At 40.4% G+C, this 12,815-nt stretch overlaps 1 protein-coding gene across 2 annotated transcripts in view; it reads right to left on the bottom strand.

Annotated features, from left to right (window-relative positions):
* The window catches only part of EFHC2 (EF-hand domain containing 2), a 316,613-nt gene that overhangs the window by 43,084 nt on the left and 260,714 nt on the right, over positions 1–12,815 (bottom strand). For both annotated transcript variants that reach the window (XM_056131212.1, XM_056131211.1), the window contains exon 12: positions 1,212–1,409. In XM_056131212.1, coding sequence (XP_055987187.1) covers positions 1,212–1,409 — 198 coding nt within the window. The remainder of the gene's footprint in view (positions 1–1,211; positions 1,410–12,815) is intronic.

The raw sequence follows: 12,815 nt of genomic DNA, 5'->3' as shown, positions 1-12,815 counted from the left end.
ACTTTGGGGAAAGGTTATAACCAGAGTGGAAGGCAAAACCAGGGTCATGCAAGGTTTGGGCCAAACATTCTCCAGGAAGCTGAAGGAAGCTTAAACATTCAAGAAAAATATACCATCTTCATAAAAACTCAGTGAGAATATAGTATGGATCTGTGAAATAATCATTTTCATTAAGATAAACTTGGGAACTTCCACAATATTTAGGCTATATAGAAGAAACTTGGGTGCAGGCTTGTGGTTACAAATGAGGGAAAGGGTCACAGGGAAGAGAATGGCAGTGGTGCATAATAAAAAAATTAGATGCTAGAGTTAGACAAAGATTTTCTGACTCCAAATGGTTATTGTCCCCAGTATATCAGGTCTGTGGTTAAGATGAATAACAAAATATACTAAGATGGGGCTCTAGATGTTTATTAAAAAAGACTTAAGCTCAATACAAATGTGACATATTAGAAGGAAGTTTGTTGACCTTCCTTCCTTCCTTCCTTCCTTCCTTCCTTCCTTCCTTCCTTCCTTCCTTCCTCCTCCCTCCCTCCTTCCCTCCTTCCCTCTCTTCCTTCCTTCCGTTTTTGTTTTTTTGGGCCATACTTAGAGGTGTTCAGGGCTTACTACTCCTGGCTCTGTGGTGAGGGATGACTTTTGTCATCCAGGGTGCTCGGAGGTCGTAAGTGTTGCTAGAGATTGAATCCAGGTCATCCGCATGCAAGGCAAATGCTTTATAACTGTACTACCTCTCTGGCCCAGAGCTTCATTATTTTCAAGGATAAATATATATTTTAAATTCTATAGAAAGTTTCCTTGCAAACATTTTGTTTTGTTTTTGATAAAAGTTACATTTATAAATATTGGTTATCACTAAAATAATTTGTAAGAGGATGACTTCTCATAATTAAACCTTTTACTATTAAAATTTACTATATGTCTATTTAAAGCTTTGGGAAACCAATGAAAGAAAATGCCAAAAATGCATCCTATTCTTTTGAAGATAAAGGGTCTCTTCCCTATTGCACCAACAAATAAAAATCATCACATTATGAGATAGTTACAGCCAGGCACTCTCCTGAAAGGATTTAAGGCTTTTTCGCTAAATTGTGAAACATGTTATCATTTCTCTTTTAGCCCATTTTGATAAAATACAAATAAATTCCTTTATTACTTAGGTTCACAGAAACATAAGTGATGTATTAAGAGTTAATAAAACAAAGGCTTACTTTGCTCTATCTTCATATATACATTCTGCAATGAGTTTGTCAAAAGCATCAAAATTGTATTTCTTAAGCTGTTCATGGGCCTCTGCAAGCAGCATTTCTCTTTCTGGACAAATTTCTTCGGGCACCCGGAAGTGACGTGCAATAGTTATAACTTCTTGGTCTGTGATGTTCCCAGCAACTATATCTTTTATTGTATTGCTACAAAAATAATAGAAAATTGTTCCTAAATTCCAGGAATATTTTAACCCTATATTAAAAATATCCAAATCTCATTTTATAAAGTTTCTACCTGGTATAAAAAATAAAGGCCGCCTTTTAACTTCTCCACTTTTCAGTAGCAGACAGACACAAAGGGTAGAATAGAAAACCAAAGAACTATGGCTTATAAATGAAAAGCCACTTTTTTTGGTTTGTCTTGTGTCTTGAGACCACACTACCCAGTACTGCTTAAGGCTTACTTCTGGTTCTGCATTCAGAAATCATTCCTGGCAGTGCTCAGTAGATCATACAGGTTGTCTGGGATCAAATTTGGGTTGGCTATATGCAAGGCAAATGTCCTACCTGCTTTCTCTGACCTTCAAAATTGCTTTTTTTAAATCAGAGTCAACCAAATCCATAAGGTACATGGAGAAAATGTAGGTGAAATCTTCCACGATATTGAAGTTAAAGGCATCTTCAAAGATGAAATGCCACTGACCAAGTAAGTGAAAGCAAAGATAAACGAACAGGACTACATTAAACTAAGAAGCTTCTGCCCCTCCAAAGAAACAGTAATGCACCTTTACCTACTTTTAACACTCAGTTCCTCTCCAACGTGTTCATGTTGGACAGGAACTGAGTGTTAAAAGTAGATAAAGATATATACCTGATAACGTTTCAGTAACTGTATTGCAAACCACAATGCCCAAAAGGAAGAGGAGATAGAGCTAGAGGGAGAAAGAAAGAGATAAAAAGAGAGAGAGAAAAGCATCTGCCATAGAAGCAGGCTAGGAGGTGAGGGGTAGAGGAGATAGGAGGGAAACTGGGGACACTATTGCTGGGAAATGCACACTGGTAGAAGGATGGGTGTTGGAACATTATATAACTGAAACCTAACCATGAAAAGCTTTGTATCTCACAATGAATCAATGAAAAAAAATAAAAAGAAAGAAAAAAAAAGTGATCAAGATATATAGTCAGCCTACAGAATGGTAAAACTTATTCACCCAATACCCTTCTGATAAGGGGTTAGTATCAAAGATATACAATGCACTGGTTGAACTTTACAAGAAAAAATATATCCAACACCATAAAAAAATGGGAAGAAATGAACAGAAACTTTCTAAAATATGAAATTTGAACAGCCAAAAGGCACATGAAAAAAAATGCTCTCATCACTAATCATAAGGGAGAGGCAAATCAAAACAACGAGATATCATCTCACACCACAGAGACTGGCACACATCCAAAAGAACAAGAGCAACCACTGCTGGTGCAGATGTGGGAAGAAAGAGACTCTCCTTCATTGTTAGTGGGAATGCCGACTGGTCCAGCCTTTTTGGAAAACAATATGGACATTCCTCATAAAACTAGAAATTAAGGTCCCATTTGATCCAGCAATACCACTTTGGGGAATGTACTCTGGGTGCCCAAAACCACAGCAGAAACACCATCTGCATTTCTATGTTCATTGTAGCACTATTCACAATAGTGTGAATCTGGAAACAACCTGAGTGCCTGAGAACAGACAAATGGATAAAGAAACTATGGAATATTTACACAATGGAATACTACTCAGCTGTTAGGAAAAATGAAGTCATGAAATTTGCCTACAAATGGATGGACATGGAGAGTATCATGCTGATTGAAATGAGTCAGAAGGACAGGGACAGATAAAGAATGACTGCATTCATTATTGATATATAAAAATGTATAGTAGAAGACTTATACCCAAGGTCAGAGAAAACAGGGGCCAGGAACACTGGTCAGTGGTTGGAATCTACCACAAGTGTGTATGGGGTGGAGGGTAGGTAAGATAGAGAAGGGACCAGTATGACACTGATGGTTGGAAATGATCACACTGGACAAGAACTGGGTGCTAAAGGTAGGTAAAGGGCTATACACAATAACCTTTCAGTATCTGCATTGCAAACCATAATGTCCAAATTGGGGGTTGGGGGAGAGGAAAGGAGGGAAAGGGAAAGGGGGAGGGAGAGGGAGAGAAAGAGAGAAAGAGAGGGAGAGAGAGAGAAAGTGAGAAAGTGCGAAAGTGCCTGACATAGAGGCAGGCTAGCGGGTGGGGTGGGGGTGATGGCAGGGGAACTGGGGACACTGGTGCTGGGAAATGTACACTGGTGAAGGGATGGGTGTTGGAACACTGTATGGCTGAAACCTAATCATGAACAGCTTTGTAATGGTCTATCTCACAGTGATTCAATAAAAAATATCTTAAAAAAAACAGAGTTGGGGCTAAAGCGATATAGCACAGAGGGTAGGGTGTTTGCCTTGCACGTGGCTGACCCAGATTCAATTCCCAGCACCCCATATGGTCCCCTGAGCACTGCCAGGAGTAATTCCTGAGTGCAGAGCCAGGAGTAACCACTGTGCATGGCCAGGTGTGACCCAAAAGGCAAAAAAAACCCCCCAGAGTCAAACTTCTATCATTTTAGGTAATACTGTTTGAATAGCGTTTAAGTTCATAATATTGATATACAATATCACTATACACCACTATCAGAAAAATGAACAATGCACAGAACTCTACACCATGGTCCTTGCCTTGGGTCTATATGAAGATCTTCAGTGGGTTAAAAAAAGAACCTGACATTAAATACATGATTCCATTCAATGTTTAATAATCTTCCTTTATACAAAGTTGTAACAAAGTTATGGCTCTGGTTTTCCAGGGCATAAAATTTATAAATCAGTAAATTATAGCAATATTTTGGAGATGGGGAAGAAAGCAATTAGTAAAAACTGATACACTCTGCCAATGAGGAAAACATGAGAGATTAAATTAAAAGCTGTAAGCCAGAGAGTTCTCAGTGGGATAGAACACATGCTTTGCACACAAGAGGCCTTGGTTTGATTCACTGGCTTAATAAGGATTTTATTTCTGAATTCTTATATACATTGTCATATATATCTTTAATTTTTATATCACTTGATCACATGACTTCCCATTAATCATCGATTTGCTCAAGCGGGCGCCAGTAATGTCTCCATTTGTCGCTGTTGCGTGCTAGTGTAGCCCAATAGCGTCTGTTCGTTCTAGGAACATGAAGAGCCTCAAACTGATCGTTCAGGGTCTTGATGAAGAAGTCTGACCATCTCATAGGTGGGCGGCCATGGGGTCTTTTGATGTCCCGTGGAATCCAGTTGGTAATAGCTCTAGTCCAGCAGTCATCTCCAAATATCATTACGTGTCCAGCCCATCTGATTTTCAACGCCTTGGCAAATGAGATAGCACCCCTGATTCTTGAGTGTTGATGGATGTCAGAACTCTGGATTCTTTCTCTCATTTGAGTGAAACGTGATACTCCAAGCATAGCTCTTTCAATTCCTCTTTTAGAGACCTGAATAGCGTTCTCATCCTGTTTCTGTAGGGCCCAGGTCTCTGAGGCGTATGTTAATGCAGGAAGAACAGTGGAATCAAAGAGATGTGGCCGGATCCAGAAGTTATTCATCCTCTTAGCTGTTTCTTCAGCGCTCTTGAAGGTGTTCCAAGCTGCTCTCTTCTTCCTGCGCAACTCAGGTGCGAGGTCATTCATCATGTTGACTTCTCAACCTAGGTACACATAACTGTTGCATTCGGAGATGTTTGTCCCATTGAGAGTGAATGGAACGTCGGGAACGAGACCGTTTCTCATAAACATTGTTCTCATGAGATTCAGCTGTAGTCCGACCTTTCCACACTCAGGTCAAAGTCGGTCAGCATTTGTCCTGCTTGGCAATCTTTGGTGTTATTAGAACAATGTCATCAGCAAAGTGGAAGTGGTGAAGTTGCCGACCGTCTATCTTCACTCCCATTCCTTCCCATTCTAGTCGTTGCATGATGTTCTTGAGGGTGGCACTGAAGAGTTTTGGTGAAATGGTATCACCCTGCTGAACCCCTCTCTTGACATGGATGATCACTTCTTTGCAGAATGGTGAGATCCTGGTAGTGAATCCATAATAGAGCTCACAGAGGATCCTGATGTATTGAGTTTTAATGCCCTGATTGGCTAGAACTTCAATGACTGCTTCTGTCTCAACAGAATCAAAGGCCTTCTGTAAATCAATGAATGTTAGACAGAGTGGCATCTTGAACTCCCGAGAAACCTCAATGTGCTTGGTTATGGTGTGGATATGGTCAATCGTGCTGAATCCTCTTCAAAAACAGGCTCACTCACATGTTTGTCCTTCATCTAGTGTTCTGCCAATCCTATTCAAGATGACTCAAGTGAACAGCTTGTAGATGACAGACAACAGGCAGATTGGGCGATAGCTGCCAATGTTGTGGATCTCTCCCTTCTTGTACAGTAGTACAGTCCTGCTGGTTTTCCATGGGGATGGAACCTTGCATTCAGACAGGTAGCTTGTGAAGAGCCGAGCCAGTGTATTGATGAGTACTGACGGCAGGTTCTTTAGGTGTTTGGGTCTGACCTTGTCTGGGCTGGGTGCTGTTCGCTTCTTTATGTATGAAATGGCATGTCGGATTTCTGAAGGGAGGATGTTGAGAACAACATATCCATCCTGCGGAATTTGGTATGTGGGCAGGTGGACGTGGCTATCAAAGAGATCTGAGTAGAAGTCGTGGATAATCTTCTCTATTGCCTTTCTGGAAGATGTGATAGATCCATCAGGACGTCGGAAGGCAGTCATCTTGGTTTTGTAGTTGGCGAAGGACAGGTGGGCATTACGAATGCTTTTCTTGGCTTCTGCCACATCTACCAGCACTTCTGCTCTTCTCTCTTTGAGGTCTTCCTCAAAGTAAGGAGAGTAAGGATAGGCTGATAAAATATCAAGGCCAAACTAGGCTGCCTAAATGAAGAAATACAAAAATGATTGTACTTTCAATGCACGTACACTGGCATCAGATGCCTCCATCGAGGACCTGATGATACAAGTGCGAAAGATCAAGTACGATATCATTGATCTGACCGAGACTAGAAGGTATCAATCACTTCATGCCATTTTTGACACTGGAGAAGAACTGTTCCTCAGATCACGTGATAAAAGAGGTATCGGAGGCGTCGGTGTCCTTGTCAACACAAACTTGGCCATGAGCATTGATTCATTCGAATGCCTAACAATCCGAATCAGACGATTACACTTGAATAGATGTGGCTCACTACTGGCAGTTTCTATCTTCGTTGTCTATGCACCAACATCCAATTATGATGGAGAAATTGAGAAGTTCTACATAGAGCTAGGGAAGTTCTATAAAGAAGACCACACCTTGAGGTCATTATTGGCGATTTTAATGCCAAGATAGGACCAAGAAGATCAGCCGTAGGACTCCACATCAGAACCCATGGCCTAGAATGGAACGAATAGGGTAAGAGATTGAGTTCATCATGTCGACCAAGAACATTCATGGTAACTCACAGTTCCAGAAGGACAAATCTAAACGTTGGACATGGGAGTCTCCTGGTGGACGGCTCCACAATGAAATCGACAACATCATATTCAATCAACGGTCTTGCCTGACCAATGTCACTGTTGTCCCAAAATTCCAAATGGGATCGGACCACTGTCTCCTTCATGCAAAATTATACTTCACAGAGTGGGGAGAAAGGGCTGCAAAGTTTAAGAAGAGAACTCCCAGAATGACCACCAACTGGGAGCTCTTTGGCACTATTGTGGCAACATGGGAAGATGCCGTTGTTGACAACATTGACAAGGCATATGATTGACTGGTTAGGCACCTCCATGATTGTGCGGGGAACGCCAAGAGAGAGATAGCCACAAAAAAATTGCCTGTCCTCGAAAACTCTTGAGCTTATTCACCAACATGGTTTGGCGCAAGCCTCAGGCAACTGTAAGTGAACGTCTGAGCTCACAAAGCAGTGCAGAGATGCGATAAATTTTTATATATAAGAATTAAATAGCTGTTACTCTTAGAAACAAGCTTATTGCAGAAGAGAAAATAAAATATACCTTCACTATCATTTAAGATTTCTAGGTTCTGAGTCAAAATTCTTCTTATAGATTCTAAAGAATCCCACAGTTACAATGTTGATGTACTGCATTTCACTTCGTTTATCAGGATTTTTCACCGGTGGGCCACATCATGTTTGCATGCACACCCAAATGATAGTACATCTCAGTATTCTATTTCTTTTTGTGTGTGGATGATATTCCATTGTATTAATGTACCACATTTTCCTAATCTACTTCTACAAGAATGGAGATTTGGATTGCTTCCACCTTCTGGCATTGTGAGTGGTGTTGCTAAGAACATTCATGTACACATTTTTATTTGGACCCCTGTTTTCCATTCTTAGGGTGCATATGGAGGGTACAGGAGCAGAATTTCTAGGTCACATAGAAATTCTATGTTTAACCAATTGAGAACTCACGTTTTTTGCAGACATTTGTGTGCAGTATCAGTCATGGACACAAAAAATTGGCGATAGTTGCCAATGTTGTGGATGTCTCCCTTCCTGTACAGTAGTACAGTCCTGCTGGTTTTCCATTGGGATAAAACCTTGCATTCAAACAAGTAGTGTGTGAAGAGCCGAGCCAGTGTATTGATGAGTACTGACAGCAGGTTCTTCAGGTGTTTGGGTCTGACCTTGTCTGGGCTGGGTGCTATTCGCTTCTTTACCTACAAAATGGTGTGTCGATTTCAGAAGGGAGAACATTGGGAATGGCATATTCATCCTGTGGAATTTGGTATGTGGCAGGTGTACATGGTTATCAAAGAGATCTGAGGAAAAGTCATGAATAATCTTCTCCTTTGCTCTTCTAGAAGATGTGATAGATCCATCAGGATGTCGGAGGGCAGTCATCTTGGTCTTGCAGTTGGCAAAAGACAGGCAGTCATTGTGAATGCTTTCCCCAGCTTCTGACGCATCTGCCAGAACTGCTGCTCTTCTCTCTTTGAGGTCTTCCTTTATTGCTTCTCTGCACTGTTTTGCGAGCTCAGATGTTCGCTTGCACCAAGCCACATTGTGGAATGAGCTCGCGAGTTTTCAAAGACAGGCATCTTTTTGTGGTTATCTCTCTCTCGGCATTCTTCCCACAATCATGGAGGTGCTGACCCAGTCGATCATATTCCTCGTCAATGTTGTCAGTGACCACATCTTCCCATGTTACCACAATAGTGCCAAAGAGCTCCCAGTTGGTGGTTATCCTGGGAGTTTTCTTCTTAAACTTTGCAGCCCTTTCTCCCTGCTCTGTGAAGTAGAATTTTCATAAAGGAGACAGTGGTCTGATCCCGTTTGGAATTTTGGGACAACAATGACATTGGTCAGGCAAGACCGTTGATTGAATATGATGTGGTCAATTTTGTTCACCAGGTGGAGCCGTTCACCAGTATACTCCCATGTCCAACGTTTAGATTCGGCCTTCTGGAATTTTGAGTTTCCATGGATGGTCTTGGTCGACATGATGAACTTAGACAGTCTCTCACCCTGTTCGTTCCATTCTAGGCCATGGGTCCCGATGTGGAGTTCTTCAGCTGATCTTCTCGGTCCTATCTTGGCATTAAATTCACTGACAATGATCTTGTAGAAGGTGTGGTCTTCTTTATAGAACTTCTCCGGCTCCATATAGAACTTCTCAATTTCTCCTTCATCAAAATTGGATGTTGGTGCGTAGACAACAAAGATAGAAACTGCCATCAGTGAGCCACATCTATTCAAGTGCAATTGTCCATTTCGGATTGTTAGGCATTTGAATGAATCAATGTTCATGGCCAAGTTCGTGTTGACAAGGACACCGAAACCACTGACATATCTTTTGTTGCATATTCCGAGGAACAGTTCTTCTCCAGTGCCGAAAATGGCGTGATGTGATTGACGCCTTCTCCTCTTGGTCATACCAATGATGTTGTACTTGATCTTTCGCGCTTGCACCATTAGGTCCTCAACGGATGCATCCGATGCCATTGTACTTGCATTGAAAGTACAGACAGTCATTTTTGTCCTTTTTCGTTTTGGCAGTCTAGTTTGACCCTGAGAGTTTATCAGCCTCTCCTTTCTCATCCTTTTTTGTTGTTGTTTATTTCGAATTTTATTCCAGAACCTTGATACAGTTACAGACTTACAAACTTTCGTGCTTATGTTTCAGTTACACAATGATCGAGTACCCATCCCTCCACCAGTCCCATTTTCCCTCACCAATGTTCCCAGTGTCCCTCTCGCCACCCCCAAGCTCATTTAAAAAAAATTTATTAGTGAAACACCATGAGGTACAGTTGTAGACTTACAAACTTTTGTGCTTGGATTTCAATTATACAATGATCAAACACCCATCCCTCCACCAACGCCCCCTTATCCTTCTTAATGATGCCTTATTGGTGGCTCTTTCAGGGTCAGGGGAATGAGACCCACTGTATTTACCCATTGTATTGAGACCTCCATTACCTCCACTACCTCCACTACCCAGCTGCTGCCATGCTCCAGGATGCTTTCCAGACACTTGGGCCGAGACTCATGCACAAGTGAAGCCCCACTGAACCAGGGAACCGGAACTCTGTGACCTTGGACTCCAGGCTCAATGGACCCAGGAACAGAGATCCTCTGCCTGCTCCCAGTGGTCCGGCAGACCTCCATGACCTCCACTACTTCCACTACCCAGCTGCTGCCATGCTCCAGGATGCTTTCCAGACAGCGCAGCTGCTTTGCAGTCGTACGACACATCATAAAGCACTTAATACAAGATTTCCGCACCATATTTGATGGGGTTCAAATATGGTTTGAACCATGGGAACAACTACAAGGACAATTAGAGGCCACCCTCAAAGCTCCTATCCCCCTCGGAGAGCCTGGCAAGCTACTGAGAGTGTCTCGCCCACACGGCAGAGTCTGGCAAGCTATCTGTGGTGTATTTGATGTGCCCAAACCAGAAAATACAAAAGAGATAATTTCAAATTATCTTAGACTGGAGAAGTTACTTCTCTTAAAGTTTATCTTTGAAAAATATGAACTGTTCCTAGGGGCTGAAATCATAGAATTTATTTGAAGAGTGTAAAAGGAAAAGGTACAATTGTGTTAAATAGTCACATTTAGAATTAAGTTTAAAGAGATAAAGTACTGGGGCTGTATTAATAGTACAGCAAGTAGGGCGTTTGCCTTGCACGTGGCCGACCTGGGTTCAATTCCCAGAATCCCATATGGTTCCCTTAGCACTGCCAGGAGTAAGTCCTGAGTGCAAAGTCAGGAGTAACCCTTGTGCATCGCTGGGTGTGACCCAAAATGCAAATAAATAAATAAATAAATAAAGTGATAAAGTATTAAGTTCCAGGTGTGCCTTCATTTACATACTGAATGGATCTGAGATGCCCAATCCTAAGAAACCAAATTAGATGACCTTCTTCTTTGTCTAATACATATAAATATACTTTACCTTAATTCAGTATATTATTAATTAGCAATGGTACCAAACACCTTAGCTTTAATTTCCCTCTTATTTCTGTAACTTTATTTTTTTGATCAGAACAAATTTATTGATATGTGTTCACAAAGCAGAAAATTTTAATGTTTCAATTTGGCAAATAAGAAATCTGAACATTCAGTTGTTTAGTTGGTTGAAATATGAACATTTGTGGCCTATTTGGACTGAGAGAAAATAGATTTTCAGGAGTAACATCAGAATACTATAAACTTTATCAGGTTACTTCACCTGTAACTTTCTTAATGACAAGCAAACACACTAAACCTTAAACTAAGTGTTTAGAAACAGAAAAATCATTTGACAGTATAAATAATTACTGCCAAATTCATCTGCTTTGTAAATGAATTTTTGATATGCGTTCTTGAAGAGAAGTACATCTGAATTGAAAATTATTGACCCTACTCTTTGATTCCACATAACTGTAAGCAGAGTCTCATTTTCTCTCTATTACTGTTCTAATCTCCATTTCAGAGCAAACAAGATAGCTTTTCCTGTTTTGACATGTAGTGGAATGCACATAGTACTTTTGATTTACTTAGTTTGAAATCCAGTATGCCTTGGTACACCCAACTTGGGGCTGCTTAAGTATAACCAAACAAAATTAGACATTCTCACACAGTTATGAGCAATTTCTATACATTACTAACAATATTCTTTTGAGGTACAATTTTAGAAACCTTTTACAGTTGTTAATATCTAAGTATTCCATAACTTGGTACAACATGCATTTCAATCAAACTAAGACAACAGTGGGGTTTAAGAAAATCATGTCAAGCTTTTTTTGGTAACAGCAAATGGAAGTCTGTATGGCATGATGGTGCTTAACTTGTAATGTGGGCAGAGAGGAAATGAATATTCATTTAATTTACAAGAAAAGTTATTCATTTTTCTTCATTTCTCTGCCTTCCTTTTCATTAACATCAATCCTGTGTTCAGGGATTATTTGTCTCCATGCAAACCTCACATCTGGCTTTTCCTTTTTAACTCATTCTCACTATTCCACATATGTCTTAGAGGCTATTCTGAGCCCTGAACGGATCGTGAGAGGTCAGAAGTGTGCACCTCAGAAGGAGAACAAACTCATGCAAGCCCAAGGTGTTTACTGATTACACTTAGGGCTGAGCACAAGACCCGGTCTCTAGGCACTTGAAAATAAACTTACCAATTCAAGACTTCGTTGTATCAAACTATAGCAATCATAGTAAGTATAAACATATGTTTAAATCTTTCTGAACACATACTTTAAAACAAAAAAATTATTGCCTTTACTCCTTTATAAGAGAAACACATTTTTTTAATTTTTAAATTGTTTTTTTTTTGTTTTTTTGGGTTATACCTGGGCGATGCTCAGGGGTTACTCCTGGCTTTACACTCAGGAATTACTCCTGGTGGAGCTCGGGGACCAAACGGGATGCTGGGAATCAAACCCAGGTCAGCCACATGCAAGGCAAACACCCTAACTGCTATGCTATCGCTCTAGACCTGAAACACATTTTAATTAGATCATCTCATAATATATATATATAACAAAAAGAGAAACCACATATACCCACACCACCCAAAAATTACTGCATAAACATTCTAGCACTTTTATGGGGGGAGGGGGTAACTTTCTAAATGCACAGTTTTTTCCCTTAATATTCTTAAATTTATTTTATAGTCTGCTTCTCCCCACCCCATTTAACTAGTACATTTCTATGTATTACATATTCTTCTGAAAACAAAAGAAAAATAAAACCATACTTCTGCTATTGAATATTTTGTGAGCCACTTTCAAATTTTTATCCAAATTTTACCAGAAGGGACATATTTATATATAAATATTTACATTTATTTCAATTTTTTTCAGATAGTGTTCCTGAAATAGAATTAGGTAGGCAGGTGAAATCAGCATTTCAAAGTATTTTGATACATAGTGTTAAGATGGGCTGGAGCGATAGCACAGTGGTAGGGTGTTTGCCTTGCACGCAGTCAGCCCAGCTGACTCAAGTTTGATTCCTCTGCCCCTCTCGGAGAGCCCAG

The sequence above is a fragment of the Sorex fumeus genome, unplaced genomic scaffold (genome assembly GCF_029834395.1).
Source record: "Sorex fumeus unplaced genomic scaffold, SorFum_2.1 ptg000086l, whole genome shotgun sequence".
Lineage (NCBI taxonomy): Eukaryota > Metazoa > Chordata > Mammalia > Eulipotyphla > Soricidae > Sorex > Sorex fumeus.
Note: the sequence above shows the minus strand (reverse complement) of the source record. Positions and strands in the feature narration are given on the sequence as shown.